Here is a 27,257-nt window from a genome sequence, read left to right as displayed (position 1 = left end):
AATCAACAAGAATCAGATATATCTAAGAAGCTTCCTCCTGTCGCCTTTTTCCCATTGAAAAATTGATAGTATAAGCCTTCTGTCACTGATAATCAATGGATTAATTATCTATTTTGTGAATTTGAATCTAAATCCCAATGACCTGAAAAGTGATCAGTATACTTCTTTGATTTTTGCATAAGCTTGGAAACTGCAAGTGAATTTCAATATTCATTTAAGTAAAATATAATTAGTAGGGTTATGTTTGCTAAATAACAATGATCATCATCATAAGTATTATTCACTTCCATTTCAAGATGAGAAAGATAAGGTCTAGAACTGTTCAAGTTTACACAGAAAGCAAGCTGTAGAACCAGGACTTGAACTAAGATCTTCACATTAAACTAGATTTAATTTAATAATTAAGATTATTATTTTTTCAAGTTTATCACATACAATTATTTTGATCTAGGATGAATTCTAAATCATTTTGAAAATCATAAACAATTAAATGAAGTCTTTCATTTCACCTACTGAATTTAATATTAAATGACTTTTTTTTTCTTGATGCATCCAGAGAATTGAAAGAGAAATGGAATACAGAATAGCTCTAATGAAATATGAACAGCTTATTAAGGAAAATAATCAGACTTTGTTATTCAAAGGGATATCCAGAACCAATACCATTTTTAAGCCTCCACAAATCGGATATATATTAATTCTGTAAAATCTAAAACCACAGCCATTTTGTCAAAATTAAGTGCATAAATTTCTTTCCTGAGGAGCTTGAGTATTTTTATATGTACCATTTCCCATCTTTAAAGATTCTTATTAGTAAAAATATTTTATCAGAGTATTAGTTTTCTTCAGAGTATCCCAAAATTATAAGGGAGGGCAATGTGTGTTTTCTAATTTACCTGAGTACTTTAGTGTTAATGTTGTTAGACCATTTTGGTATGGGAGATTCACTGTTTCCATTTCAACATATAATGCACATTAAAATTTTTGAGACATATTAAATTCTTTATTCAAACTAAGCTTCAAAATCTGGTGTGTATTTTGCATATATGGCACCTCTCAATTTAGAGCAACCACATTTCAAGAGCTCCACAGACACATGTGCCTAGTGGCAATTGTACTGGACAGTATAGGTATAGAGGAAAAGATAAATAGTAAACAAGCAACAAGAACAGCATAAATGCTGTGACAGGCTAATACAGTGCTATGGGAGCAAACAGAAGAGAATCTCAACTAATTTGTGTAGGACTGGAGAAAACTTCTAAAGGAAGTGACATTTCAACTAATCTCAAAAGGAAGAGCTGACATTAGCCACAGGAAAGGGTAGGTGTAGGGAACTTTAGTGAAGGGAACACTATATACAACACTGTATATGTGTTGTTTATATGAAAATTCCTGGCTAGGAGTTCTGAATAGTGCATATAATCAGTGAAGTCCTTCAGGTTGTTTTTGGAATTATCTTACAAATTGCTGGTAATTTACAAAGAAAATCATGGTAGTTGTAGTTGTAAGTGTTCTATCCCATCCTAGAGCCCCAAACCTGTCTTCTGGAGCTCCCATGATCTGGAAGAATACTAGAACTGTAGTTATTTGTGCTAGCAAAAGGCACTAGGCTTTAGATTTTATAAATACAGCTTAATCACTTTAATTATTATATAATTCCACTAAGTATATTGTGATTACAAGTGTGGTGGTCTTTCTTGTTCTGATAGATGATTAGCTTTTTGAAAGCAAAGGAAGTGATTTATATTTTTGTCCATACGTGGCTTTTACTATGTGTCAGGAACAGTGGCATATTTCCCAAAGTGCTTGATAATATTGAACATGTTTAGTATGAATTTATTAAGAACCAGAAAAGACATTCAAATATAATAACTGCATATTATAGCCTGCTAAAATACATGTTTGTTAAATAAAGATATTGCTTAGGAACTGTATGGGGTTGAACAGTGTCTCCCATAGTTCATGTCCCCCGGAAACCAGTGAGTGCGACTTTATTTAGAAATAGGAAGTTTGCAGATATAATCAAATTAAGATGAGTATATACTGGATTAGGGTGGGCCCTATATCAAACATGACTGGTGTCCTTATAATAAGGGAAATGTGGACACAAAGACAGATGAACAGGGAGAACACCATGTGACGATGGAGGCAGAGACTTAGTGATGCATCTACAAGCCAAGGATACCAAGGACTGCTGGCAACCACCAGAAACTAGGAATAGTCAAGGAAGCTCTTCCCCCAGAGCCCTGCTGATACCTTGGTTTGGGACTTCTAGCCTCTAGAACTGTGGAAGAATAACTTTCTGTTGTTTTAAGCCACCTAGTATGTGGTACTTTGTTACAGCAGTACTATGGAACTAATATAGAAACCTTCTTGGGCCCTCCATTGCTTCCCATATTTCCTTATGAAGCAGCTCTCTTAAGAGACTTCTATTTAATGTACTTGACAGATTAATCCCTTTCTCTACTAAACAAATTGTACTCTACTATCTAGAATTCCATATAGTCATGCTCCCACCAAAAGAACTGTATGCTTACAGCCCAGAGCACTTATATTGTCAATACATAGTTTAATGAAATATCACATGAACTGGTGAAATATGAATGCAAAAGGAAAGACAGCTGCTGTTTCCATGAATACTAAGTTGGAGACTTTGGAAACTCTTTCCTTATAAAGGTGAGTCACATAAATATGCAATCAAATTAGATGTGGGTGAGGTAATTATTAAGACAAAAATAATGAAAATCTAGAAAATATGCTCATTCAGATTACTTTGTAAGTATCTTTAAATTCTTACTTCATTTTAATAAAAATAAAATTAGAGCTTATAGAATATATGCCATGGCATCATCAAAAAATCTACAAACAATAAATGCTGGAGAGAGTGTGGAGAAAAGGGAACACTCTTGCACTGTCGGTGGAAATGTAAATTGATACAGCCACTATGGAGAACAGTATGGAGGTTCCTTAAAAAACTAAATATAGAACTACCATATGACCCAGCAATCCCACTACTGGGCATACACCCTGAGAAAACCATAATTCAAAAAGAGTCATGTATCACAATGGTCATTGCAGCTCTATTTACAATAGCCAGGACATGGAAGCAACCTAAGTGTCCATCAACAGATAAATGGATAAAGAAAATGTGACACATATATACAATGGAATATTACTCAGCCATAAAAAGGAACGAAATTGAGTTATTTGTAGTGAGGTGGATGGACCTAGAGTCTGTCATACAGAGTGAAGTAAGTCAGAAAGAGAAAGACAAATACCGTATGCTAACACATATATATGGAATCTAAAAAAAAAAATGTCATGAAGAACCTAGGGGTAAGACAGGAATAAAGACAGAGACCTACTAGAGAATGGACTTGAGGATATGGGGAGGGGGAAGGGTAAGCTGTGACAAAGTGAGAGAGTGGCATGGACATATGTAAAATAGATAGCTAGGGGGAAGCAGCCGCATAGCACAGGGAGATCAGCTCGGTGCTTTGTGACCACCTAGAGGTGTGGGATAGGGAGGGTGGGAGGGAGGGAGAAGCAAGAGGGAACAGATATGGGATCATATGTATATGTATAACTGATTCACTTTGTTATAAAGTAGAAGCTAACACACCACTGTAAAGAAATTATACTCCAATACAGATGTTAAAAAAAAATGAGTGTTTCTACTGTAAGTACAAGTTTATTACCCCATGTTTTTATTACATCACTTATTAGCCTGTAAGTTTCATGAACACAAAGGCTCTATCTGATTTGCTCCCCATTCTACCTTCAGTACTTAGTAAAATGCCTGGTATATAGCAGCCTCTTCCAAGATATTTTTTGAATAAATAAGCACAAAATGGAAAACCATTCTTTTCTGTTTTTCCCTTCTCCAAAGAATTACATTATCATCAATAAAGTTGTTATTAAAATGGGCTGCTTTGAGCCTTAAAAATGGATTCATTATAGAGAACTCAATTTTTTAATGGCATTTACAAAAACTGGGTTTTATCTACACGTACATGAAAATTCTCATTTTTAGTATATCATTTTTCATAGCCCTAATATGCATTTCACATCATAATCCTTCTGAAAATACTTATGTACCTATTCTACATCTTCAAATAATTTCTATCTAGTACCACAGTGTTATTTCCCCAAGTTTATAGATTAGGGTTCTGAGACAGAAAAGTTAGCTTAATTTCTTAAAGGTAGATTCCTAATGATGCCTCAAATTCATGAACTTCCAAATTCTAGATTAGCATTGAAATTGCCACTGTACTCTTGAGGAAATTGCACAGCCTTCCTGAGCCTTAGTTTCTTCAGTTACCAGATGAGGCTTTTTGACTTCATGATCTCTAGGATGCCCTCTACCCCAAGTCCTCATTTTCAGCATAGAAAATTCTGGATTTTCTTATCAATTAAAAAAAAAATGTGACTTCTCACTGCTCTTCTTTCCAAAATGGGAGACAGAGTACACAGCTAGTTAAAGAATGACAGAAAGGATAAGGTGGAGACGTGTTAGTGAGTATGGAGTAGGAAGAAAGCAAGGGACAGAAGACAGGGTGAATGTGATGTCAGCCTGCTAGGATAAACGTTTTGGGGAAGAAAATCATGGAATATTTTATGCTCACATAACCTGCAAGATTTTACTCGTACTTTCCTACAGGAATATCAGTGGTAAGTTGGAAGGGCTTTGAGGCCTTGAGGTATGCAGCTTAAAAAATTAAAGACTTGGTCAACTCTTAATAACTAAATAGAATATAGTTTTATTAAATTGTTATAAAATAGTTGCTACATGACCTCTAAATCTCAATCTGAGTGAATTTATAATTAAGTTTTATTCCTTAAACTATGTATGATAATAAGATAGAGGAAACTAATATTATGTTCCTTTTACAAGCTATACAAATATTCCTTTTTTCTACATCTTTAGCTACTTAAAGTAACTTAATAGGAACTATTAAAAAAATCTTATTACATTTGGTAAATAAAAATGATGTAGAGTTTCAGATGGTCCAACAAGATGAAGAATTTACCACTGGAATTCTGTTAAATAACTTCAGGAGTTATATTTTTGCCTTGAAAACTTTCATCATGGAACACAGCTGTGAAACAACTTTGGCTTCAGACAGAAAGGCTATAATAAAGCACCTCCTAGCTATACTTAGGTTCAAGAGGTTTATGGTGGTGAACAGCAGAAAAGATGAAATGTTTCAATAAGCCCCTCAGGCTGATTTAGTTAGCATTCACAAAGTAGAATAACCTATACATCACATACCCTTTGTTAGCTGGTTGTTTAGAATAGATGTATGAGTCACTGGATTTTATTTTAGCAGTTGGGCAATGCAATTCTCCTTTTGCCCAAAATATTAAAATGCAGAAATGTGAAACTAAGAGAGGTAATGTCATATCTTATACAGGATGCTTATCAACCACTGTAATGGATAGAGAAATTCTTCTGCTCTTGTCATTCCATGTTTCACCTTGGTAGGCACAAATGATAAATCACCTCATGCACAAAAATTTTCTATTATTAAACTAATCAGCAAACTACAGTATATTTTTAAAAATTGTGTGGGGGAGAGGTGTTGGAGGGGGGAAGCTTGCAAATCCAAAGAAAGGTGGCATAAGAGAAGGATAGGCAAGATTCTATCCTGCATGATTTCAAGTACAAATGAATCCCTCTGGGAGTTTGGGGGAATTCATATATATATATATATATATATATATATATATATATATATATATATATATATATATATATATATATATATATATACACACACAGATGTGTGTGTGTGTGTGTATGTATGTGTGTACTTATATATATATATATATATTTTTTTTTTTTTTTTTCTCTCAGACACTGTTCAGAATTAATGAGGGTACCTGCAACGATGCTGGCAAGCTGCTGGGTTCTGGTGATGGGGTAGATGCTGCGTGCCTGAACGATTGCTGAAGCGATTTTCCTGGCGTGCTTCTCCTCCCCGTATGTTCTCAGGATGGATGCAAGTGCCTGTTGATCTAAAGCGTTCACAACATCAGCTGCGGTGGGCATGTCAGGGTACCTACGCAGAAGAAGAGCCAATTACTTCACTGACGTCAGTTTTCATTGACAAGAGGTGAAACTTCAGAGTACTGAGACATAAAGTCAGGCATACACACATAGTCTAAGAGGTCTTATGAGGTTTTTAAAGTCACAGACTGAAATCTTACACAAATGAAATAGATTTTCCGTTTCAAATACCCATGATTATGGCAAGTGGGACTGTGTGTGACATTCATTAAGGTCAAGGGCAGCAGGAAGTTAAAATGCTTTACTAGCCTTTAACTCAGAAAGAAGTAATTATGGCTTATGAAGATTTCTCCTTAGAGGTCAGGAAGATGGCGGAAGAGTAACACACGGAGATCACCTTCCTCCCCACAGATACACCAGAAATACATCTACACGTGGAACAACTCCTACAGAACACCTACTGAACGTGGGCAGAAGACCTCAGACCTCCCAAAAGGCAAGAAAGTCCCCACGTACCTGGGTAGGGCAAAAGAAAAAACAATAAACAGAGACAAAAGAATAGGGACGGGACCTACACCAGTGGGAGGGAGCTGTGAAGGAGGAGAGGTTTCCACACACTGGGAAGCCCCTTTGCGGGCGGAGACTGCGGGTGGCGGAGGGGGGAAGCTTCGGAGCCGCAGAGGGGAGCACAGAATCAGGGCTGCGGAAAGCAAGTGGAGAGATTCCCGCACAGAGGATCGATGCCGACCGGCACTCACCAGCCCGAGAGGCTTGTTTGCTCAAACGCTGGGGCGGGCGGGGCTGGGAGCTGAGGCTCGGGCTTCGGTTGGAGCGCAGGGAGAGGACTCGGGTTGGCGGCGTGAACACAGCCTGCAGTGGGTTAGTGCACCACAGCTAGCCGGGAGGGAATCCGGGGAAAAGTCTGGATCTGCCAAAGAGGCAAGAGACTTTTTCTTCCCTCTTGGTTTCCTGGTGCGCGAGGAGAGGAGATTCAGAGCGCTGCTTAAAAGACCTCCAGAGACGGGCGCGAGCTGCAGCTAACAGTGCGGACCCCAGAGACGGGCATGAGACGCTAAGACCGCTGCTGCTGCCACCAAGAAGCCTGTGTGCGAGCACAGGTCACTATCCACACCCCCCTTCCGGGGGGCCTGTGCAGCCCGCCACTGCCAGGGTCCCGGGATCCTGGGACAACTTCCACGGAAGAACGCACGGCGCGCCTCTGCCGCCGCAGGCTCGCACCGCACTCCATGCCCCTCCTTCTCCGCAGCCTGAGTGAGCCAGAGTGCCCGAAGAAGCTGCTCCTTTAACCCCGTCCTGTCTGAGCGAAGAACAGATGCCCTCCAGCGACCTACACGCAGAGGCGGGGCCAAATCCGAAGCTGAGCCCCAGGAGCAGTGAGAACAAAGAAGAGAAAGGGAAATCTCTCCCAGCAGCCTCAGAAGCAGCGGATTAAAGCTCCACAATCAACTTGATGTACCCTGCATCTGTGGAATACATGAACAGACAACGAATCATCCCAAATTGAGGAGGTGGACTTTGAGAGCAAGATTTATTATTTTTTCCCCTTTTCCTCTTCTGGTGAGTGTGTATGTGTATGCTTCTGTGTGAGAGTTTGTCTGTATAGCTTTGCTTCCACCATTTGTCCTAGGGTTCTATCCGTCTGTTTTTTTTAAAATTTTTTTTCTTAATAATTATTTTTTATTTTAATAACTTTATTTTATCTTCTTTCTTTCTTTCTTTCTTTCTTTCTTTCTTTCTTTCTTTCTTTCTTTCTTTCTTTCTTTCCTTCTCTCCTTCCTCCCTCCCTCTCTCCTTTCTTTCTTCCTTCCTTCCTTCCTTTCTTTCTACTTTTTCTCCCTTTTATTCGGAGCCGTGTGGATGAAACGCTCTTAGTGCTGCAGCCAGGAGTCAGTGCTGTGCCTCTGAGGTGGGAGAGCCAAATTCAGGACACTGGTCCACAAGAGACCTCCCAGCTCCACATAATATCAAACGGCGAAAATCTCCCAGAGATCTCCATCTCAACACCAGCACCCAGCTTCACTCAACGAGCAGCAAGCTACAGTGTTGGACACCCTATGCCAACAACTAGCAAGAAAGGAACACAACCCCACCCATTAGCAGAGAGGCTGCCTAAAATCATAATAAGTCCACAGACACCCCAAAACACACCACCAGACGTGGACCTGCCCACCAGAAAGACAAGATCCAGCCTCATCCACCAGAACACAGGCACTAGTCCCCTCCACCAGGAAGCCTACACAACCCACTGAAGCAACTTTAGCCACTGGGGACAGACACCAAAAACAACGTGAACTACAAACCTGCAGCCTGCAAAATGGAGACCCCAAACACAGTAAGATAAGCAAAATGAGAAGACAGAAAAACACACAGCGGATGAAGGAGCAAGATAAAAACCCACCAGACTTAACGAATGAAGGGGAAATAGGGAGTCTACCTGAAAAAGAATTCAGAATAATGATAGTAAAGATGATCCAAAATCTTGGAAATAGAATAGACAAAATGTAAGAAACATTTAACAAGGACCTAGAAGAACTAAAGATGAAACAACCAACGATGAACAACACAATAAATGAAATTAAAAATACTCCAGATGGGATCAATAGCAGAATAACTGAGGCAGAAGAATGTATAAGTGACCTGGAAGATAAAATAGTGGAAATAACTACTGCAGAGCAGAATAAAGAAAAAAGAATGAAAAGAACTGAGGACAGTCTCAGAGACCTCTGGGACAACATTAAATGCACCAACATTAGAATTATAGGGGTTCCAGAAGAAGAAGAGAAAAAGAAAGGGACTGATAAAATATTTGAAGAGATTATAGTTGAAAACTTCCCTAATATGGGAAAGGAAATAGTTAATCAAGTCCAGGAAGCACAGAGAGTCCCATACAGGATAAATCCAAGGAGAAATACGCCAAGACACGTATTAATCAAACTGTCAAAAATTAAATACAAAGAAAACATATTAAAAGCAGCAAGGGAAAAACAACAAATAACACACAAGGGAATCCCCATAAGGTTAACAGCTGATCTTTCAGCAGAAACTCTGCAAGCCAGAAGGGACCGGCAGGACATATTTAAAGTGATGAAGGAGAAAAACCTGCAACCAAGATTACTCTACCCAGCAAGGATCTCATTTAGATTTGATGGAGAAATTAAAATCTTTACAGACAAGCAAAAGCTGAGAGAGTTCAGCACCAAGAAACCAGCTTTACAACAAATGCTAAAGGAACTTCTCTAGGCAAGAAACACAAGAGAAGGAAAAAACCTACAATAACGAACAGAAAACAATTAAGAAAACGGGAATAGGAACATACATATCGATAATTACCTTAAATGTAAATGGACTAAATGCTCCCACCAAAAGACACAGATTGGCTGAATGGATACAAAAACAAGACCCATATATATGCTGTCTACAGGAGACCCACTTAAGACCTACAGACACATACAGACTGAAAGTAAGGGGATGGAAAAAGATATTCCATGCAAATGGAAACCAAAAGAAAGCTGGAGTAGCAATTCTCATATCAGACAAAATAGACTTTAAAATAAAGACTATTGGAGGAGACAAAGAAGGACACTGCATAATGATCAAGGGATCGATCCAGGAAGAAGATATAACAATTGTAAATATTTATGCACCCAACATAGGAGCACCTCAATACATAAGGCAGATGCTAACAGCCATAAAAGGGGAAATTGACAGTAACACATTCATAGTAGGGGACTTTAACACCCCACTTTCACTAATGGACAGATCATCCAAAATGAAAATAAATAAGGAAACACAAGCTTTAAATGATACATTAAACAAGATGAACTTAATTGATATTTATAGGCCATGCCATCCAAAAACAACAGAATACACATTTTTCTCAAGTGCTCATGGAACATTCTCCAGGATAGATCATATCCTGGGTCACATATCAAGCCTTGGTAAATGTAAGAAAATTGAAATTTTGTCAAGTATCTTTTTCAACCACAACGTTATGAGACTAGATATCAATTACAGGAAAAGATCTGTAAAAAATACAAACACATGGAGGCTAAACAATACACTAATTAATAATGAAGTGATCACTGAAGAAATCAAACAGGAAATAAAAAAATACCTAGAAACAAATGAAAGTGGAGACACGACGACCCAAAACCTATGGGATGCAGCAAAAGCAGTTCTAAGAGGGAAGTTTATAGCAATACAATCCTACCTTAAGAAACAGGAAACATCTCGAATAAACAACCCAACCTTGCACCTAAAGCAATTAGAGAAAGAAGAACAAAAAACCCCCAAAGTTAGCAGAAGGAAAGAAATCATAAAAATCAGATCAGAAATAAATGAAAAAGAAATGAAGGAAATGATAGCAAACATCAATAAAACTAAAAGCTGGTTCTTTGAGAAGATAAACAAAATTGATAAACCATTAGCCAGACTCATCAAGAAAAAAAGGGAGAAGACTCAAATCAATAGAATTAGAAATGAAAAAGGAGAAGTAACAACTGACACTGCAGAAATACAAACGATCATGAGAGATTACTACAAGCAACTCTATGCCAATAAAATGGAAAACCGGGAAGAAATGGACAAATTCTTAGAAATGCACAACCTGCCAAGACTGAATCAGGAAGAAATAGAAAATATGAACAGACCAATCACAAGCACTGAAATTGAAACTGTGATTAAAATTCTTCCAACAAACAAAAGCCCAGGACCAGATGGCTTCACAGGCGAATTCTATCAAACATTTAGAGAAGAGCTAACACCTATCCTTCTCAAACTCTTCCAAAATATAGCAGAGGGAGGACACTACCAAACTCATTCTACAAGGCCACCATCACCCTGATATCAAAACCAGACAAGGATGTCACAAAGAAAGAAAACTACAGGCCAATATCACTGATGAACATAGATGCAAAAATACTCAACAAAATACAAGCAAACAGAATTCAACAGCACATTAAAATGATCATACACCATGATCAAGTGGGGTTTACTCCAGGAATGCAAAGATTCTTCAATATATGCAAATCAATTAACGTGATACACCATATTAACAGATTGAAGGAGAAAAACCATATGATCATCTCAATAGATGCAGAGAAAGCTTTCGACAAAATTCAACACCCATTTATGATAAAAACCCTGCAGAAACTAGGCATAGAGGGAACTACCCTCAACATAATAAAGGCCATATATGACAAACCCACAGCCAACATCGTCCTCAATGGTGAAAAACTGAAAGCATTTCCACTAAGATCAGGAACAAGACAAGGTTGCCCACTCTCACCACTATTATTCAACATAGTTTTGGAAGTTTTAGCCACAGCAATCAGAGAAGAAAAGGAAATAAAAGGAATCCAAACCGGAAAAGAAGAAGTAAAGCTGTCACTGTTTGCAGATGACATGATACTATACATAGAGAATCCTAAAGATGCTACCAGAAAACTACTAGAGCTAATCAATGAATTTGGTAAAGTAGCAGGATACAAAATTAATGCACAGAAATGTCTCGCATTCCTATACACTAATGATGAAAAATCTGAAAGTGAAATCAAGAAAACACTCCCATTTACCACTGCAACAAAAAGAATAAAATATCTAGGAATAAACCTACATAAGGAGATGCAGAAAATTATAAGACACTGATGAAAGAAATTAAAGATGATACAAATAGATGGAGAGATATACCATGTTCTTGGATTGGAAGAATCAACATTGTGAAAATGACTCTACTACCCAAAGCAATCTACAGATTCAGTGCAATCCCTATCAAATTACCACTGGCATTTTTCACAGAACTAGAACAAAAAATTTCACAATTTGTATGGAAACACAAAAAACCCCGAATAGCCAAAGCAATCTTGAGAAAGAAAAACGGAGCTGGAGGAATCAGGCTCCCTGACTTCAGACTATACTGCAAAGCTACAGTAATTAAGACAGTATGGTACTGGCACAAAAACAGAAAAATAGATCAATGGAACAGGATAGAAAGCCCAGAGATAAAAGCATGCACATATGGTCACCTTATCTTTGATAAAGGAGGCAGGAATGTACAGTGGAGAAAGGACAGCCTCTTCAATAAGTGGTGCTGGGAAAACTGGACAGGTACATGTAAAAGTATGAGATTAGATCGCTCCCTAATACCATACACAAAAATAAGCTCAAAATGGATTAATGACCTAAATGTAAGGCCAGAAACTATCAAACTCTTAGAGGAAAACATAGGCAGAACACTCTATGACATAAATCACAGCAAGACCCTTTTTGACCCACCTCCTAGAGAAATGGAAATAAAAACAAAAATAAACAAATGGGACCTAATAAAACTTAAACTTTTGCACAGCAAAGGAAACCATAAAAAAGACCAAAAGACTACCCTCAGAATGGGAGAAAATATTTGCAAATGAAGCAACTGACAAAGGATTAATCTCCAAAATTTGTAAGGAGCTCATGCAGCTCAATAACAAAAAAACAAACAATCCAATCCAAAAATGGGCAGAAGACCTAAATAGACATTTCTCCAAAGTAGATATACAGACTGCCAACAAACACATGAAAGAATGCTCAACATCATTAATCATTAGAGAAATCAAAACTACAATGAGATATAATCTCACACCAGTCAGAATGGCCATCATCAAAAAATCTAGAAACAATAAATGCTGGAGAGGGTGTGGGGAAAAGGGAACACTCTTGCACTGCTGATGGGAATGTCAATTGGTACAGCCACTATGGAGAACAGTATGGAGGTTCCTTTAAAAACTACAAGTAGAACTACCATATGACCCAGCAATCCCACTACTGGGTATATACCCTGAGAAAACCATAATTCAAAAAGAGTCATATACCAAAATGTTAATTGCAGCTCTATTTACAATAGCCTGGAGATGGAAACAACTTAAGTGTCCATCATCAGATGAATGGATAAAGAAGATGTGGCACATATATACAATGGAATATTACTCAGCCATAAAAAGAAACGAAATTGAGCTATTTGTAATGAGGTGGATGGACCTAGAGTCTGTCATACAGAGTGAAGTCAGTCAGAAAGAGAAAGACAAATACCGTATGCTAACACATATATATGGAATTTAAGAAAAAAAAATGTCATGAAGAACCTAGGGGTAGGACAGGAATAAAGACACAGACCTACTAGAGAATGGACTTGAGGATATGGGGAGTGGGAACGGTAAGCTGTGACAAAGCGAGAAAGTTGCATGGACATATATACACTACCAAATGTAAGGTAGATATCTAGTGGGAAGCAGCCGCATAGCACAGGGATATCAGCTGGGTGCTTTGTGACCACCTAGAGTGGAGGGATAGGGAAGGTGGGAGGGAGGGAGAGGCAAGAGGGAAGAGATATGGGAACATATGTATATGTATAACTGATTCACTTTGTTATAAAGCAGAAACTAACACACCATTGCAAAGCAATTATACTCCAATAAAGATGTAAAAGAAAAAAAAAAAAAAAGATTTGTCCTAAACTAAAATAATGGAAAATGTTTTGGATTTAGTTTGTTCAAATTTAAATTACTGCTTGATTTTTTTTTTTTTCAGTATAGAAGATACAAGGCTTACTGACTGATATTTAAATGAGCCTAGATCTCAGGAACTTAACTAAATCTAATACTGTAAAGTAAGCAACTATTTATATGGGGGTACAAATTGAATTTAGAAAGTCTAAAAAGGAAGATACTGCTGGTCAGTTTCCCTCACAAAAACTTGAACAACCTTAATAGTAATAACTTCTATTATTTCAAGTTGTTAACAATATGGGCTTATACACCCATGACAAAAGTCACCATGGGGTAAAATCTGGTAATTAACAGACAATATTAAACAGGCCTAGATGGTAATTTCAGGTGGAGGAGACAAAGCAATACCAACCTCTGGTTAAATAGAATAAATTATAGTAACAGGAAATAGCATTCACTTTGTCAGGCCATTCCAATTTACCTTAATTTAGGGAAATGCGTCAAGGAATTTTAAGTGATGAGCTAACTGAGATCTTAAATATTAGAAAGATAGCCTTGCTAATAGTACAATTCTCTCTCCTGTAGTTAATATGTTGGATTGATTGTTGGTACCATACTGTAATGACTTTAAGTAACAAGGATATGGTAGCTTTAAGACCTGACCATCAATCAGAGTGGTGTCGCCAAGGAATACCTGAATCCATCCTTAAAAATACTACATTGCACCTTGTTAACATGTCTAGTACCACCAGGAAAATAATTTTGTTGTTGTCCTTGGCTTGTCCCCTATTTCGCCATGACCTCCATCTCTCTCTCTCTCTCTCTCTCTCTCTCTCTCTCTCTCTCTCTCTCTCTCCCCCCCCGTGTGTGTGTGTGTGTGTGTGTGTGTGTGTGTGTGTGTGTGTAACCTTGTTTTCTAGATCCTGTGATTCTTTTTTTTTTCTTTTTGGCTGCCATGGTACTCCCAGATCAATGAACTTCCTATAAGGTAGCCTATTTCCATCTCAACAGGCTTTGCTCCTTCAATAACAGCTTTAAGGATGAAGATTTGGTCTATAGAGTTAGATCAACCTCGATCAGAATCATAGCCTTGCTACTCATATTGTGTAAGCTTTTGAACCTATTGGAGCCTCAATTTCTAACCTGTAAGTAACAATGCTTACCTCACAGAATTGTTGAGAGAATTAAGGGTCCACACAATTATAAACTAGATAGTATAATGCCTGGAACAGAGAAATTCAATGAATGTCACTGTCCTTTAGATCTTGTCCATTCCTAGATTTGCCAAACATCATTCTTGGTCTAACTGAAAAATCCCTGTTAGATCTTACCTAGCTGTTAATTCAACTGCTCAAACCACAAAGCATCAGAATGAAACTTGTTAGTGATGGTAAATTCAGACTCATAGAATATATGTACAGTTCTACCAGGACAATTCTAAGATTAGTATGGATGTACTCAGCAGTTTTTTTTTTAATACCTTTCTACTTTTAAGTAAAATTAAAAGAGCATTTTGCTCAAATACAGTTCAGTGGATAATAGGCATAATTTTATTTTACTCATGTTCACATAGAATAGTAGTGTACTGGGCTAGCCAAAAAGTGCCTTCGGTTTTTAAATAAAAATAAAACACATTTTTCATTTTCACCAAGAATGTTATTGAAGAATGTATTCACCGTTTTGTTCCACTACCTTCTGCCATTTTTCTTCATAATTCCATCTTCCCAAAACTTTTAAAATGAGTTTATTTATTTATTTGCGGTACGCGGGCCTCTCACTGTTGTGGCCTCTCCCGTTGCGGAGCACAGGCTCTGGACGCGCAGGCTCAGCAGCCATGGCTCATGGGCCCAGCCGCTTCGCGGCATGTGGGATCCTCCCGAACCAGGGCACGAACCCGTGTCCCCTGCATCGGCAGGTGGACTCTCAACCACTGCGCCACCAGGGAAGTCCTCTCAAAACTTTATCTTTTTGAGCAAAGAACTGTTCCTGGTGCCTTTTACAGTCTTCCAGGGCGTTGAATTTTTTTGCCTTAAGAGAATTTTGTAAAGACTGAAATAAATGGAAATCTGAAGGGTCAATGTCTGGTGAATACGGCAGATGAATCAGAACTTCCCAGCCAAGCTGTAACAGTTTTTGCCTGGTCATCAAAGAAACATGCGGTCTTGTGTTATCCTGCTGGAAGATTATGCATTTTCTGTTGACTAATTCCGGACACTTTTTGTCAAGTGCTGCTTTCAGTTGGTCTAATTGGGAGCAGTACTTGTTGGAATTAATCGTTTGGTTTTCTGGAAGGAGCTCATAATAAGGGCTCCCTTCCAATCCCACCACATATCACCTTCTTTGGATGAAAACCAGCGTTTGGTGTGGTTGGTGGTGGTTCATTTCACTTGCCCCACAATCTCTTCCATTCCACATTATTGTACAGTATCCACTTTTCATCATCTGTCACAATTTGTTTTAAGAATGGAAGTTTTTGTTAGTTTCAGTAGAGAATCGCATGCAGAAATACTGTCAAGAAGGTTTTTTTTCGCTAACTTATGTGGAACACAAACATCAAAGTGATTAACATAACCAAGCTGGTGCAAATGATTTTCAACGCTTGATTTGGATATTTTGAGTATGTCGGCTATCTCCTGCGTGGTATAACATTGACAGTTCACAACTAATGTCTCAGTTTGATCGCTATCATCTTCAACTTGTCTACCTGACCATGGAGCATTGTCCAGCGAGCAATCTCCAGCACATAACTTCACAAACCACTTTCGACACGTTTGATCAGTCACAGCACCATACACTGCACTAATCTTTTTTTTGCATTTCAGTTGTGCTTTTACCTTTCTTGAAATAATAAAGCATAATATGCTGAAAATGTTGTTTTTTTCCTTCCATCTTCAATATTAAATGGCTACACAAAAATTCACCAATTTTGATAAGTTTTTTTTTAATGCATGGTAATTTGACAGCTGTCACAATACAATCTAACAAAATTGTTTCAAATGAAGTGAAAGACAACTAAGGGCTACTAGAGCCATCTTACGGAAGAAAATGAACAAACTTTTTTGGCCAACCCAAGTTTCCATAGGGCTACAAGGCAAAAGGGGCAATACTCTGGAAAACTGATAGGCTGTTAGGAGGCTTCAGAATATGCATTCAAATAGTGAAGAAGCCAACATACAAAATCTGCCCCTCCAAATTAAAAGTTAAGAGATCTTGTCAGTGCTCCAGAGATCACCAACTTACAAATGACTAAACTCAGGAGAGAAAAAAAATATTAACATAATTTATTGCATAAATATTACCATAATTTATGACAATTCATTATTACTTTCTAGTGAAGAATACAATTGACAAAAGAGCTAGACCTGCAAGTCCTTGAAGCTGGGAACTTCTTTCTGCTATATGAAAACTTATTATGATCTGAAAGCTATTGTTGAACTTGGGGTAGTACAGAATTAACTATTCTGTAAGATTCCAGTGTTAAATGGCAACAGGTTAAGAAAGCCTCTTGCATCCATCTTCATCACAGGGAAATATCAGCTTCCAGGATCTGACTGGCCAAATTTATTGGCTTGGACTCCCTCTTCCCATAATACCACTTAGATTAGCATTAAACATATTTGCATCTCCAACTTTCCCTTGTCTATGAATTCATGTGAACCAACTCCTCCTTTCTGAATGCCATGAACTTTCTTCAGATATGTTAACATCTCTGATTAGTTTACAGCCTATGCTATCTACCTGGAAGCCATCCAGCTTTTCAAGATACATTTGCTCAATACTATTATTATCTATTACATATTGACTTAGAGTTTAATTCTCAAGGGCTTATTTTCATGTTCTTAGGGGAGAACCTCAGGAACGCTCATTTATAGACTACAGTTTGATGATGTCTCTACATTAACAATATGGGGATTTATTACTATTACCTAGAAGCTTTGTTCACTGTATTTCAGAAGGCATCCTTAGTAAGACATAGGAACAGCAGAAATTTGCTTTACATTTTATTACCTCTGCACAACAACCTCAATCTCCAAACATGAGAAGATATTTGACCTCTACTATTAGTCATTGGTCTTTAAAAGATTTTTGTTTTCTTTTATGACATTCTTTACTCCATGAATGCCAATTTGTGCAAATGAAGGTATAAGACTTAGAACAAAAAGGTTCCAACAAAATGAGTCACACTCTAAGTTAACAGGTCATATCAAAACATGGGGAAAGGCTATATGTGAATAATTACCATGAGACAAAGAAGTTTGTGGGAAAAAAAGTCAAAGTCAACTCAACATTAAATTGTTGACTTAAATTGGACATTAAATTTCTCATATAAAGATCCTTCTGACAGATTGGAAGAAATGTTGGAAAATACATTTGTTTCAGTAGAAATGTTTGTGCAGGTCTAGAATTGCAGATTAGTAACAGAATAGCTTACAAATTTAGATAGAAGAAAGACTAATGTTCTTTTAGAAAGTAAACTTCCCAAATGTAGGGGCCATGATAAATAATTTGGTGGAGGGGGTGCATAAAATGAGAAAAACATGCTTAAGATTTGTTTTGTAGGTACAGGCTATTCAGTTCCTGGGCCAGTGTTGTGCATAGAGACAAGTGCTAATCTAAGCTTTTAAAATTAATTTAGATTCAAAAGAAATTATCCTATACTTTCCTAGAATGTGACCCTCTTTGTGTTATTTAATATATGTTACCTATTTAAATGATGGAGAATGTATTTTCAAGGTGGTGAGGAATGAAGAGGAGGTGTAAAGCTGTCTTACACATAGTACTGTGTCTGATTTAGTACCATAAATTTTAGTTTCTCTGGAGAAGGCTGAATCCAAGTGACTGTACAAGAAACAGGACACAACACACAATTGCTGACCTCTAGGATCTTGCCTTTTATGCAGTATTCAAAAGAATATGCATTAAATATAGTTCCTTTTACTTTTCACAAAAGGCATAGTTGGGCCTGCACCAAAATGAAACCATTGCTTCAGTATCATATTAATATTGTTAGTAGTCTAAAAGATCACACTGTATCTGTAAAAAAGAAAATCAGTATTAAAGTTATCCTCTTCACTACTCTGTGTAAAGACTGCAATGATTTTTCTTTTAGAATCCCAAATCTAGAGAAAGACTAAAGTCTATAATGAGTAGCAAACAAAACTGATTTATTATGTATGGATAGTGTTAGGTGTGGGCGTGTGATGGGAATTCTACAGTCTTAAAAAGAAATTAAATTCAGAGTGTTTTTGAGAAATTGATTTCTTGTTATGAGGAGAAATGCTTTATCAATACTCACCTGTCACCATCCATTCTCATGTCCAAGGGGCCATCCTTCCGAAGGGAAAAACCTCTTTCAGGGGCATCAAGTTGCATGGAGGAACACCCAAGATCCAAAAGAACTCCATCTAAAGTCCCTGGTTGCACTCCAGCTTTCATTAGTAAGGCTTCTGCCTGGCTGAACTGGCCCAGGATGGCTCGGATCTGTTTACTGGGGATAAACCCAGGAGATGGAAAAAACACTTATGTTATATTAAAGTCTTTCTTAAGGTCTAGGATCAATGAAAGGGAGCACATTCTATTATTAGCTTATTTAACCAATATATGTTTACTAAGTGCCAACCACATGCTTTGTACTATATAAGGACATACAGATATGGAAACTCTGTATCTTTGGTTTCAACACCAGAGGTTGTTTGACATAATTTTTTTTTTTTTTTTTTTTGCGGTACGCGGGCCTCTCACTGTTGTGGCCTCTCCCATTGCGGAGCATAGGCTCTGGACGCGCAGGCTCAGCGGCCATGGCTCACGGGCCCAGCCGCTCCGCGGCATGTGGGATCTTCCCGGACCGGGGCACGAACCCACGTCCCCTGCATCGGCAGGTGGACTCTCAACCACTGTGCCACCAAGGAAGCCCGGTTTGACATAATTCTATTCTTGCTAATAAACACAATTTATTTTATACTTTGTGAAGGTATATAAGTTTATGAATTAGAAAAATTTCCTGGTCAGACCCGTCCTTTTATTTTTTTCTAAAAAAAAAATTCATATATCTCTGGGCTGGGAAAAGAAACATATGCCATTCTATCAAAAGAATAAACACCTGTGCACTGTTGATGGGAGTGTAAACTGGTATAGCCACTATGGAAAACAGTATAGAGGTTCTTCAAAAAATTAAAAATAGAACTACCATATCATCTAGCAATTCCACTTCTGGGAATATATCCAAAAGAAATAAAAACACTATGTTGAAGCAATATCAGCACACTCATGTTCATAACAGCATTATTTACAACAGTCAAGACATGAAAACAACCTAAGTGTCTGTCAATGGATGAATGGATAAAGAACTTAAGATGTGTATATATATATTATTCAGCCATAAAAAAGAAGAAAATCTTGCCATTTGTGACAACATGGATGGACCCTGAGAGCATTATGCTAAGTCAGACAGAGAAAGACAAATACTGTATGATCTCATTTATATGTGAAATCTTGAGATTGAAAGGGGGGGGGAGGGAGAGAGAGAGAGAGCAAGAGAGAGAGAGAGAGAGAAAACCATGCTCGTAAAAAAAGAGATGAGATTTGTGGTTACCAGAGGTGGGGGATGAGGTAAGGGGAATTGAATGAAGGTGGTCAAAAGGTACAAACTTCCAGACAAATAAGACAAATAAGTACTAGGGGTGTAATGTACAACACGATGACTACAGTTAACACTACTGTGTGGTATTTATGAAAGTTGTTAAGAGAATAAATCCTAAGAGCTCTCATCACAAGGAAAATAATCCCTTTCTCTTTTGTGTTTATATGAGATGATGGCTGTTAACTAAACATTGTTGTAATCATTTCATAATATATGTAAGTCAAGTCATTATGCTGGACACAAACTTGTACAGTGTTATATGTCAATTATTATCTCAATAAAACTGGAAAAAAATTTAACTTTTAACTAGTAAACCAATTTAAATATCTTTTTTCTTTCTGTTTTATTACTTATTATATGTCAAACATCTTCAAGCCAACCATTTTAGCTTTCTCCATATTCTTCACATAATTCAGGATAGGGGTGCTCTGCAGCTGCACACTTGAAGAATGAAACTATGCCTAAAATAAACGCCTTCTTATAGAAGCAATGTTTTAGCTCTCAGCAGGGATTCCAAAGTGAATGGAGCATTCAGAATTAACAGACAGGCAAGGAGTTGGGATCACCTTACAGCTATATTAATTCTCCTTCCTACACAAAGTGAGATGCTGCCTTCAGGGTTCTTCAGAAGCCCTAGGGCAACTGGCATGCATTTTGGAAGGGGAATGAGAAGAGAAAAATTGGGCAACACTCTAAGACCTCATTCCCTCCATCTACAGGTGTATGGAGTGAGGGTGGATTTCAACAGTGTTGGGGAATTCATATCTATGATATTTACTTATATGTTCTGTTGTTTAAGGAGAATTTCACAGCTCATTGGTAATTTTTTCTCAAATTCCAATGGTGAAAGTGATTTTCAGATTCACTCACCAAATATTCACTAAATATCTGCAATGTGTCAGGCATTATGCTATTCTAAGGTATAAACAGATTAATAAATCATGGCTTTCTGAGCTTTGAGCTGAGAGAAAGGTATATAAATAAACTGCTTGCAAAACAATCTCATGGGTGCTAATAGTAGAGAGACAGACAAATTGCTGTCTGTATTTGGAAAATATAAAATGAATATTAATACTAGCATTGAAAACAGAAATAGTAGAATCTTGGGATTGGAAGGCAACTCACAAATCATTTGTTCCAATTATTTAATTGATGTTTGAATCTTTTCCCTTTCCACCATCCCTGCTGGGGGGCAGGGTGGGGAGGAGACTCATTGTTTTAATCATATCTCATTCACCCCATTGGTGAGGAAGGGATTCCCATTCTAAAATTATGGAAATGGTCAAGTGAACACACAGCACACGACACTGGTCAGATGAGATTGACAGGAGTTTATTAATCACATGCACTCACAGCCCAGGGGAGGAGGACACCAAATGCCATGCATGGCTACATGGGTGCTGCACTCGGGAACAGAGTGGACCGACAGGCTGTGAGAAGCAGATTTTATGGTATCAGTAGGGTAGGGTACTGCATGCCCAAGAAAGGATGTGTTGGCTTGTTTGAATAATTCCACGGGCTGGCAGGGAACTGAAACCTGCTACTCAGGGATAAGCAGGTATTATGCCTGATCCTTTTGATAAGGAGTGTTGTTTGGCTAGGAACCTTCTCTGTGGAAGCACAGTGGGGAAGAAAAGTTGTGGTTAGGCCATTTAAGATTCTTCCAGCTTTCCCTAAATGTCAAGAACACATAATACTGGGCTTAAATTTTAGGCCTTACCTCACAGTCATTTAGCCCGTGTTTGAACATTCCCAGTAAATAAAAACTCACTATTGGTTTTTGGTTTTTAAAATTTTTTTTTAGTCAGTTGTTTTTTAGTGAAGTTGCTGGCTGTTTCCTCACTATTTCTATAACTTTTGTTCCAGGTATCAGTCCATGGAAAACAATTAAAAACCCATGGCAGGGGCTTCCCTGGTGGCGCAGTGGTTGAGAGTCCGCCTGCCGATGCAGGGGACACGGGTTCGTGCCCCGGTCCGGGAAGATCCCACGTGCCATGGAGTGGCTGGGCCCGTGAGCCATGGCCGCTGGGCCCGCGCGTCCGGAGCCTGTGCTCCGCAACGGGAGAGGCCGCTGCGGCGAGAGGCCCGCGTACCGCAAAAAAAAAAAAAAAAAAAACCCATGGCAGCCTGTTACATATCTATTGTTAGTTATTGTAAGCAATACTTGTTGGCTACCTCTTAGTTGCCAGTCTCTTTTTTCCAACAGGACATCAAAATTTCAGCCTTGTATCTTGGGAGAGAATGATCATATCCATGATTGTTTATGTCAACTTGGCTTGGCAAAAGTACCGTTATTTAATCAAACAATGATCTAGGTATTGCTGTGAAGGTTTTTTTAGATGTGGTTACCATTACAGTCAGTTCCCTGTAAGTAAAGGATATTACCTTCCATAATGTGGGTGTGTGTCATCTGATCAGATGAAAGGCCTTAAGAGCAAAAAATGAGGTTCCCCAGAGGAAAAGGAAATTCAATCTCAAGACTATAGTATCATCTCCTATCATAGTTTCCAGTCTGCTGGCCTGCCCTACCATTTCAGACTTGCCAGTCCCCACAATGTGAGCCAATTCCTTGAGATAAATCTCTCTCTCTCTCTCTCTCTCTCTCTATATATATATATCTATATGATGCGTATGTGTGTATATGTATGTATATCTCCTACTGGTTCTGTTTCTCCTGAGAATTCTATCCTAATGGATATAATATCTCTGCTCAAGAGGTAGATTTCTGATTAGCTAAGCTAACTTGCACACATGACCACCACGGCCCCTATAATTTGTTCTAAGATTGGCATGTGTCACACCTCTGGACAATAAGATACAAGAGATATTTCCTAGGGACTTGGGGAAAGAAAATTCTTTTCTTCCATTGAGCCATGGGAAGAAAAATGTTTTTCAGACTCTCACTTGATATGAAAAAGCACATAGCTCTGATCATTGCCAGCAGATATCTTGGCCCAAAGAAGGGAGAGGGTAGCAGCCAATTTGGCCAAAACTCTACAAAGCATAGAGAAAGATTAACCATGCTATTAGATTGAACCTCACCTAAAATCCAACTTGTCTCTGAACTTTGGAGTTATATGAGCTCATAAATTACCTTTGTTATTTAAAACCAGTTTGAGTTGTTTTTTTTTTTACTTGCAATGGAAAACATAACTATTATAGGTATCATGCTTCTCAGGTGTTCATTTCTCTAAATCATACAACTCTTGTTTCTTCTGCTATTCTCTATGCAAAAAGTCTTTCACCATGCAAGATGCTCTTTTCTGAATGTGTCCCAGTTTGCCTATGTCCCTAGATCTGAACTCCATAATGATCAGCACAGAATAAAGTAAATTCTTTCCTCTTTTGTTCTAGTTATTATATTAATACAGCTCAAGATCAAAAGTTTTAGAATTTGTTTCACACTGTTGACTTATACTATCTAATACCATTGTACACCACTGCTAAAGCCTGTTTCCTCCACACTGTACTTGTGCAGTTTTGTTTTGTTAATTATTGTAGATCTAGTACAATCTCTAACCTACATATTTTCTACAACCCTTTAGGATCCAGGTATTATCTTGAACCATAGAAATCTTCTTTACACTGCAGCAAAAGCCTCAAACAAATCACTATTGCCCAGTCTTAATTCCTTAGCATTAGAGCTATATCCTGCTTAAAGCTAATAATATAATTGTAAAATAAAAATAATATCTTATAGGAGATGTTTGCATTCTTGGACACCCTCAAACATAACTGTTTAACACTAATATTCAGATAGTTTTAGGCATGACAAAGAGTAAGTAACAAAAATATAATCCTCACCATAATCATTTACAAGTATGAGAATATCATACGGGGAAAAAAAAGTAACCATGAGACAACACCACAAAGTAAATCATGTGTTTAAGGCAGAGTCTTCTGATGCTATATCAGTTATAGAATTAGACTATTATATCAGTTTCTAGAATTAGAATATTCTCATAGTAAAAAAAAAAAATCTACAAGTATACCAACAAACTGTTGAAAACTTAGCCTTAACTTCAGACCCTGGGGCATTATTTCACATATGCAATTATACTGAGGCTAATTTTCCTGGGTAGGAAGATTCCACGCCCACTTTTTTCTTTCTTCTTCTCTTTTTTCTTTCCTTCCTCTCTCCCTTCCTTCCTCAGGTCCTCTCTCTTCCTTCCCTCCCTCCCTACTTCCTTCCTTTCTTCCTCTTTTATTCAAATTTTAAGTTCTTAGTATTTTTGCATATGTATTTTACAAGTGTTATAAAGCAAGTAACAGAAAAGTGTGAAATCACCAGAGAGGATCATGATGGTCACAAAAACAGAGCCAAACCAGGACATTTAGCCATAACTAAGAATACAGAATTTATCATTGTCATCATCATTTGTCGTTACCCTAGGATCCCCAGGATGTAAGTAAAATGTTGCTTGTGACTCAAAGCACGTGTTACATGAGAAGATTCTACAACCCAACGCCAAGAAAAATAAGGCACTTAGCAATAGAGTGCCAGTAATACCCTAGTTCCTTGAAGCCATTTTTTGAGGCTTTGACCATGATAAGTATTGTTAATCTTTACTCTGGCAAGTCATCTGCACTTGGAGTACAAGTTTTGGGTTTGTTTTATTATAAAGGATCCTAGTACATACTGAGGCTAGTGATGTAAGAGTAGCTACTACGTGATTTAGGATTAAACATGGAACTTCATCATTCCTCTAACTGCATACAGTCTAATGATAGCAGTTAAGGATAGATTACTCAACAAATTATAAAAGTAGATCTAGATTCTTTCTAAAAAGAATAAATCATTTAGCTGTGAAGGAACTGAGGTCTTAGACAGGGAGATGGAAACAGATTCAGGCATGAAAGAATAAGTTAGAGATATAATTTATTAGAACTGGCTCAGTCACTAAAACTGAGACATCAAGTCAGTATCAGCCGCGCAGGCAACCTCATGTAAAGTCACCTAAGCTACAGACTAAGCCATCTTCCGTCCATTATCAGGAACGCTGTGGCGAAATCTGAGGGTACACTGAGCTAGCAGATGGGTATGCAGAGAACTCTGATCATATGGACCAGAGTGACAAGCAGAACAATGTAAAGAAGAGAAGAAAACTAACATTTCTTAAGAAGATGCCAGGAATGTATTCAGATACTTAAAGTTCGTTTCAGGATTCACTTTGTCATTTACTTTAATCATTCATTTTGTGCGTGCATTTGAGGGCATACCTAGGTGATAACATTCCCTAAGAAGATATGAAGAGCAAAATCCAAATTGTTTTTGCGGGGGTGAAGGTCTGATTACAGTGGATCCAAGCCTTTCTCACGTTAGTATCAGCATTAATCCATGAAATCCCAGCGTGCTACCTGTTTTCTAGTCATTAAATTTTATTGGTCTGTAGGCACAGAGCAGGGGCCTTGGCTGTTTTTGTCACTTCATTAGGCACCCCCCCCAAGCAAGGAATTCAGAGGGAGCCAAAGCAGTGGATGAAAGCATAGCTCATATTTGAGCAATGGTAAGAGCAAACATTTATAGAATGCTTCTTATATACTAGACCCTGTGCTAAGTGCTTTATACTTATTAAATCATTTCATCCTTATGATAACCCTATGAGCTAGGTGACATTATAACCCACATTTTGCAGATGAAGAAACAAGTACAAAGAATGAAGTCACTTACTCAAGCCATATAGCTAGTAAGTGCTGGAATTAGAATACAAACTCAGTCCTTTCTGGCTCCAGAGTCATGTTCTTAACCACTACACTGTAATACCTAGGTTTCTAATTATTTAGTGCCATTTCAGACCTCTAACTCTTCATCATTATAATCTTGTCATGATCCATAAATCTGCCTAGTTTTTCTGATATTTTTATTAAAATGCTTTAATTGTTTTCAATGTTTGCCATCTCTTCATAGCTATAGGTCTGCAGATTCGGCACTCAACAAATATTTGCTGAATAAGGATTATCTACCAGGTACTGGAATACAGGAATATAAAAATGAACAACAGCACACAATATAGAAAGGTATATACACAAACATATATAAATCACTGAGGAGATGGTTTATTTCTTCTTTAAACAGTAGTGGTAGAGCAGAAAGGGGAAACTGCATCGTAAGGCTTATGTTTAAAGATTGGTTCTGATACTTATTAACCCTATGGTATTGGACAAGTTATTTAATATCCCTCAGTTTCAGTTCCGTGTATCTCATGGTATTTAAGTTTTTCCCCTTTGAGGCAGCCTGGTATGGTAGAAGTATCTCAGTAAGTTCTGGAATCAGAGTGAATCAGATTATTAACTTTTTAATTATTTATCCCTTTACAACTCAGATTCTTTATTTGTACCATGTGGGCAACAGAGCAATTCCAAACTCACAAAGCTTTGGTGAAGAGTATGCTAATCAATGTACATGAGGACAGCTACTAAGATGCCTTGGCAAAGGAAGGCCCTCAATAAATGTTACCTCTCCCTCTGTTCCAACCTGCTTTTCTTCCCTTACGAGATTCTTCTTATGATTTGGTCACTGTGCTGCCAACTGAAAGTTGGGAGCAGTAGCAAGGATTTGCTCCAGGCACACCAAATGCAGGGCCATACTGACTATAAAGAATTCTTCTCCAATCTCTTTTATGTGCTGCTACTGGGCTGTATTTCTCCTTCCATTTCACCATCCTCTTGTTATAGTTTGAGAACTGTTCACTTTTTGATATGTTAATGTTTACCATACTACATGAAGGTCCAAGATGCTGATTTTCATATTAATTGTGATCACTTTTTAAACACTATTAAAAGATACACTTGCTCAAAGAATATTTTCCTACACTGTAGAGATGGAACGAAGAGACGTTTTTGTTCTGTATAATCTGCTTAAAATCTTTGATAGCATTATCTTTACTGACCATTGTCTTTCTCTTCAGGAAACACTTTCTAAAAATTGATTCAGTCATTTATTCACAACTCATATATTGACTTGAAGCACATTTTAGAAATGATGAAATGTAATTATATTTCTATCTTTCAGTTACCCTTTCAAAATGTATTCAATGGCGTAATATTCCTCTCTTCTGGAATAACAGTTTCGGAGGCTATGTTATAAAGTCTTTGAAATTCCATT

The 27,257-nt window shown here is 37.7% G+C and overlaps 1 protein-coding gene across 8 annotated transcripts in view; it reads right to left on the bottom strand.

The window, feature by feature from the left end:
• The window catches only part of METTL15 (methyltransferase 15, mitochondrial 12S rRNA N4-cytidine), a 247,242-nt gene that overhangs the window by 84,027 nt on the left and 135,958 nt on the right, over window positions 1–27,257 (bottom strand). For 7 of the 8 annotated variants that reach the window (XM_073808727.1, XM_073808726.1, XM_073808728.1 and 4 more), the window contains 2 exons: window positions 18,809–19,000; window positions 5,884–6,062 (listed from right to left, as the gene is read on the bottom strand). In XM_073808727.1, coding sequence (XP_073664828.1) covers window positions 5,884–6,062; window positions 18,809–19,000 — 371 coding nt within the window. The remainder of the gene's footprint in view (window positions 1–5,883; window positions 6,063–18,808; window positions 19,001–27,257) is intronic. The other variant, XM_033862655.2, reaches the window with a different exon arrangement.

This window comes from Tursiops truncatus, chromosome 8 (assembly GCF_011762595.2).
Source record: "Tursiops truncatus isolate mTurTru1 chromosome 8, mTurTru1.mat.Y, whole genome shotgun sequence".
Classification (NCBI taxonomy): Eukaryota; Metazoa; Chordata; class Mammalia; order Artiodactyla; family Delphinidae; genus Tursiops; species Tursiops truncatus.
Note: the sequence above shows the minus strand (reverse complement) of the source record. Positions and strands in the feature narration are given on the sequence as shown.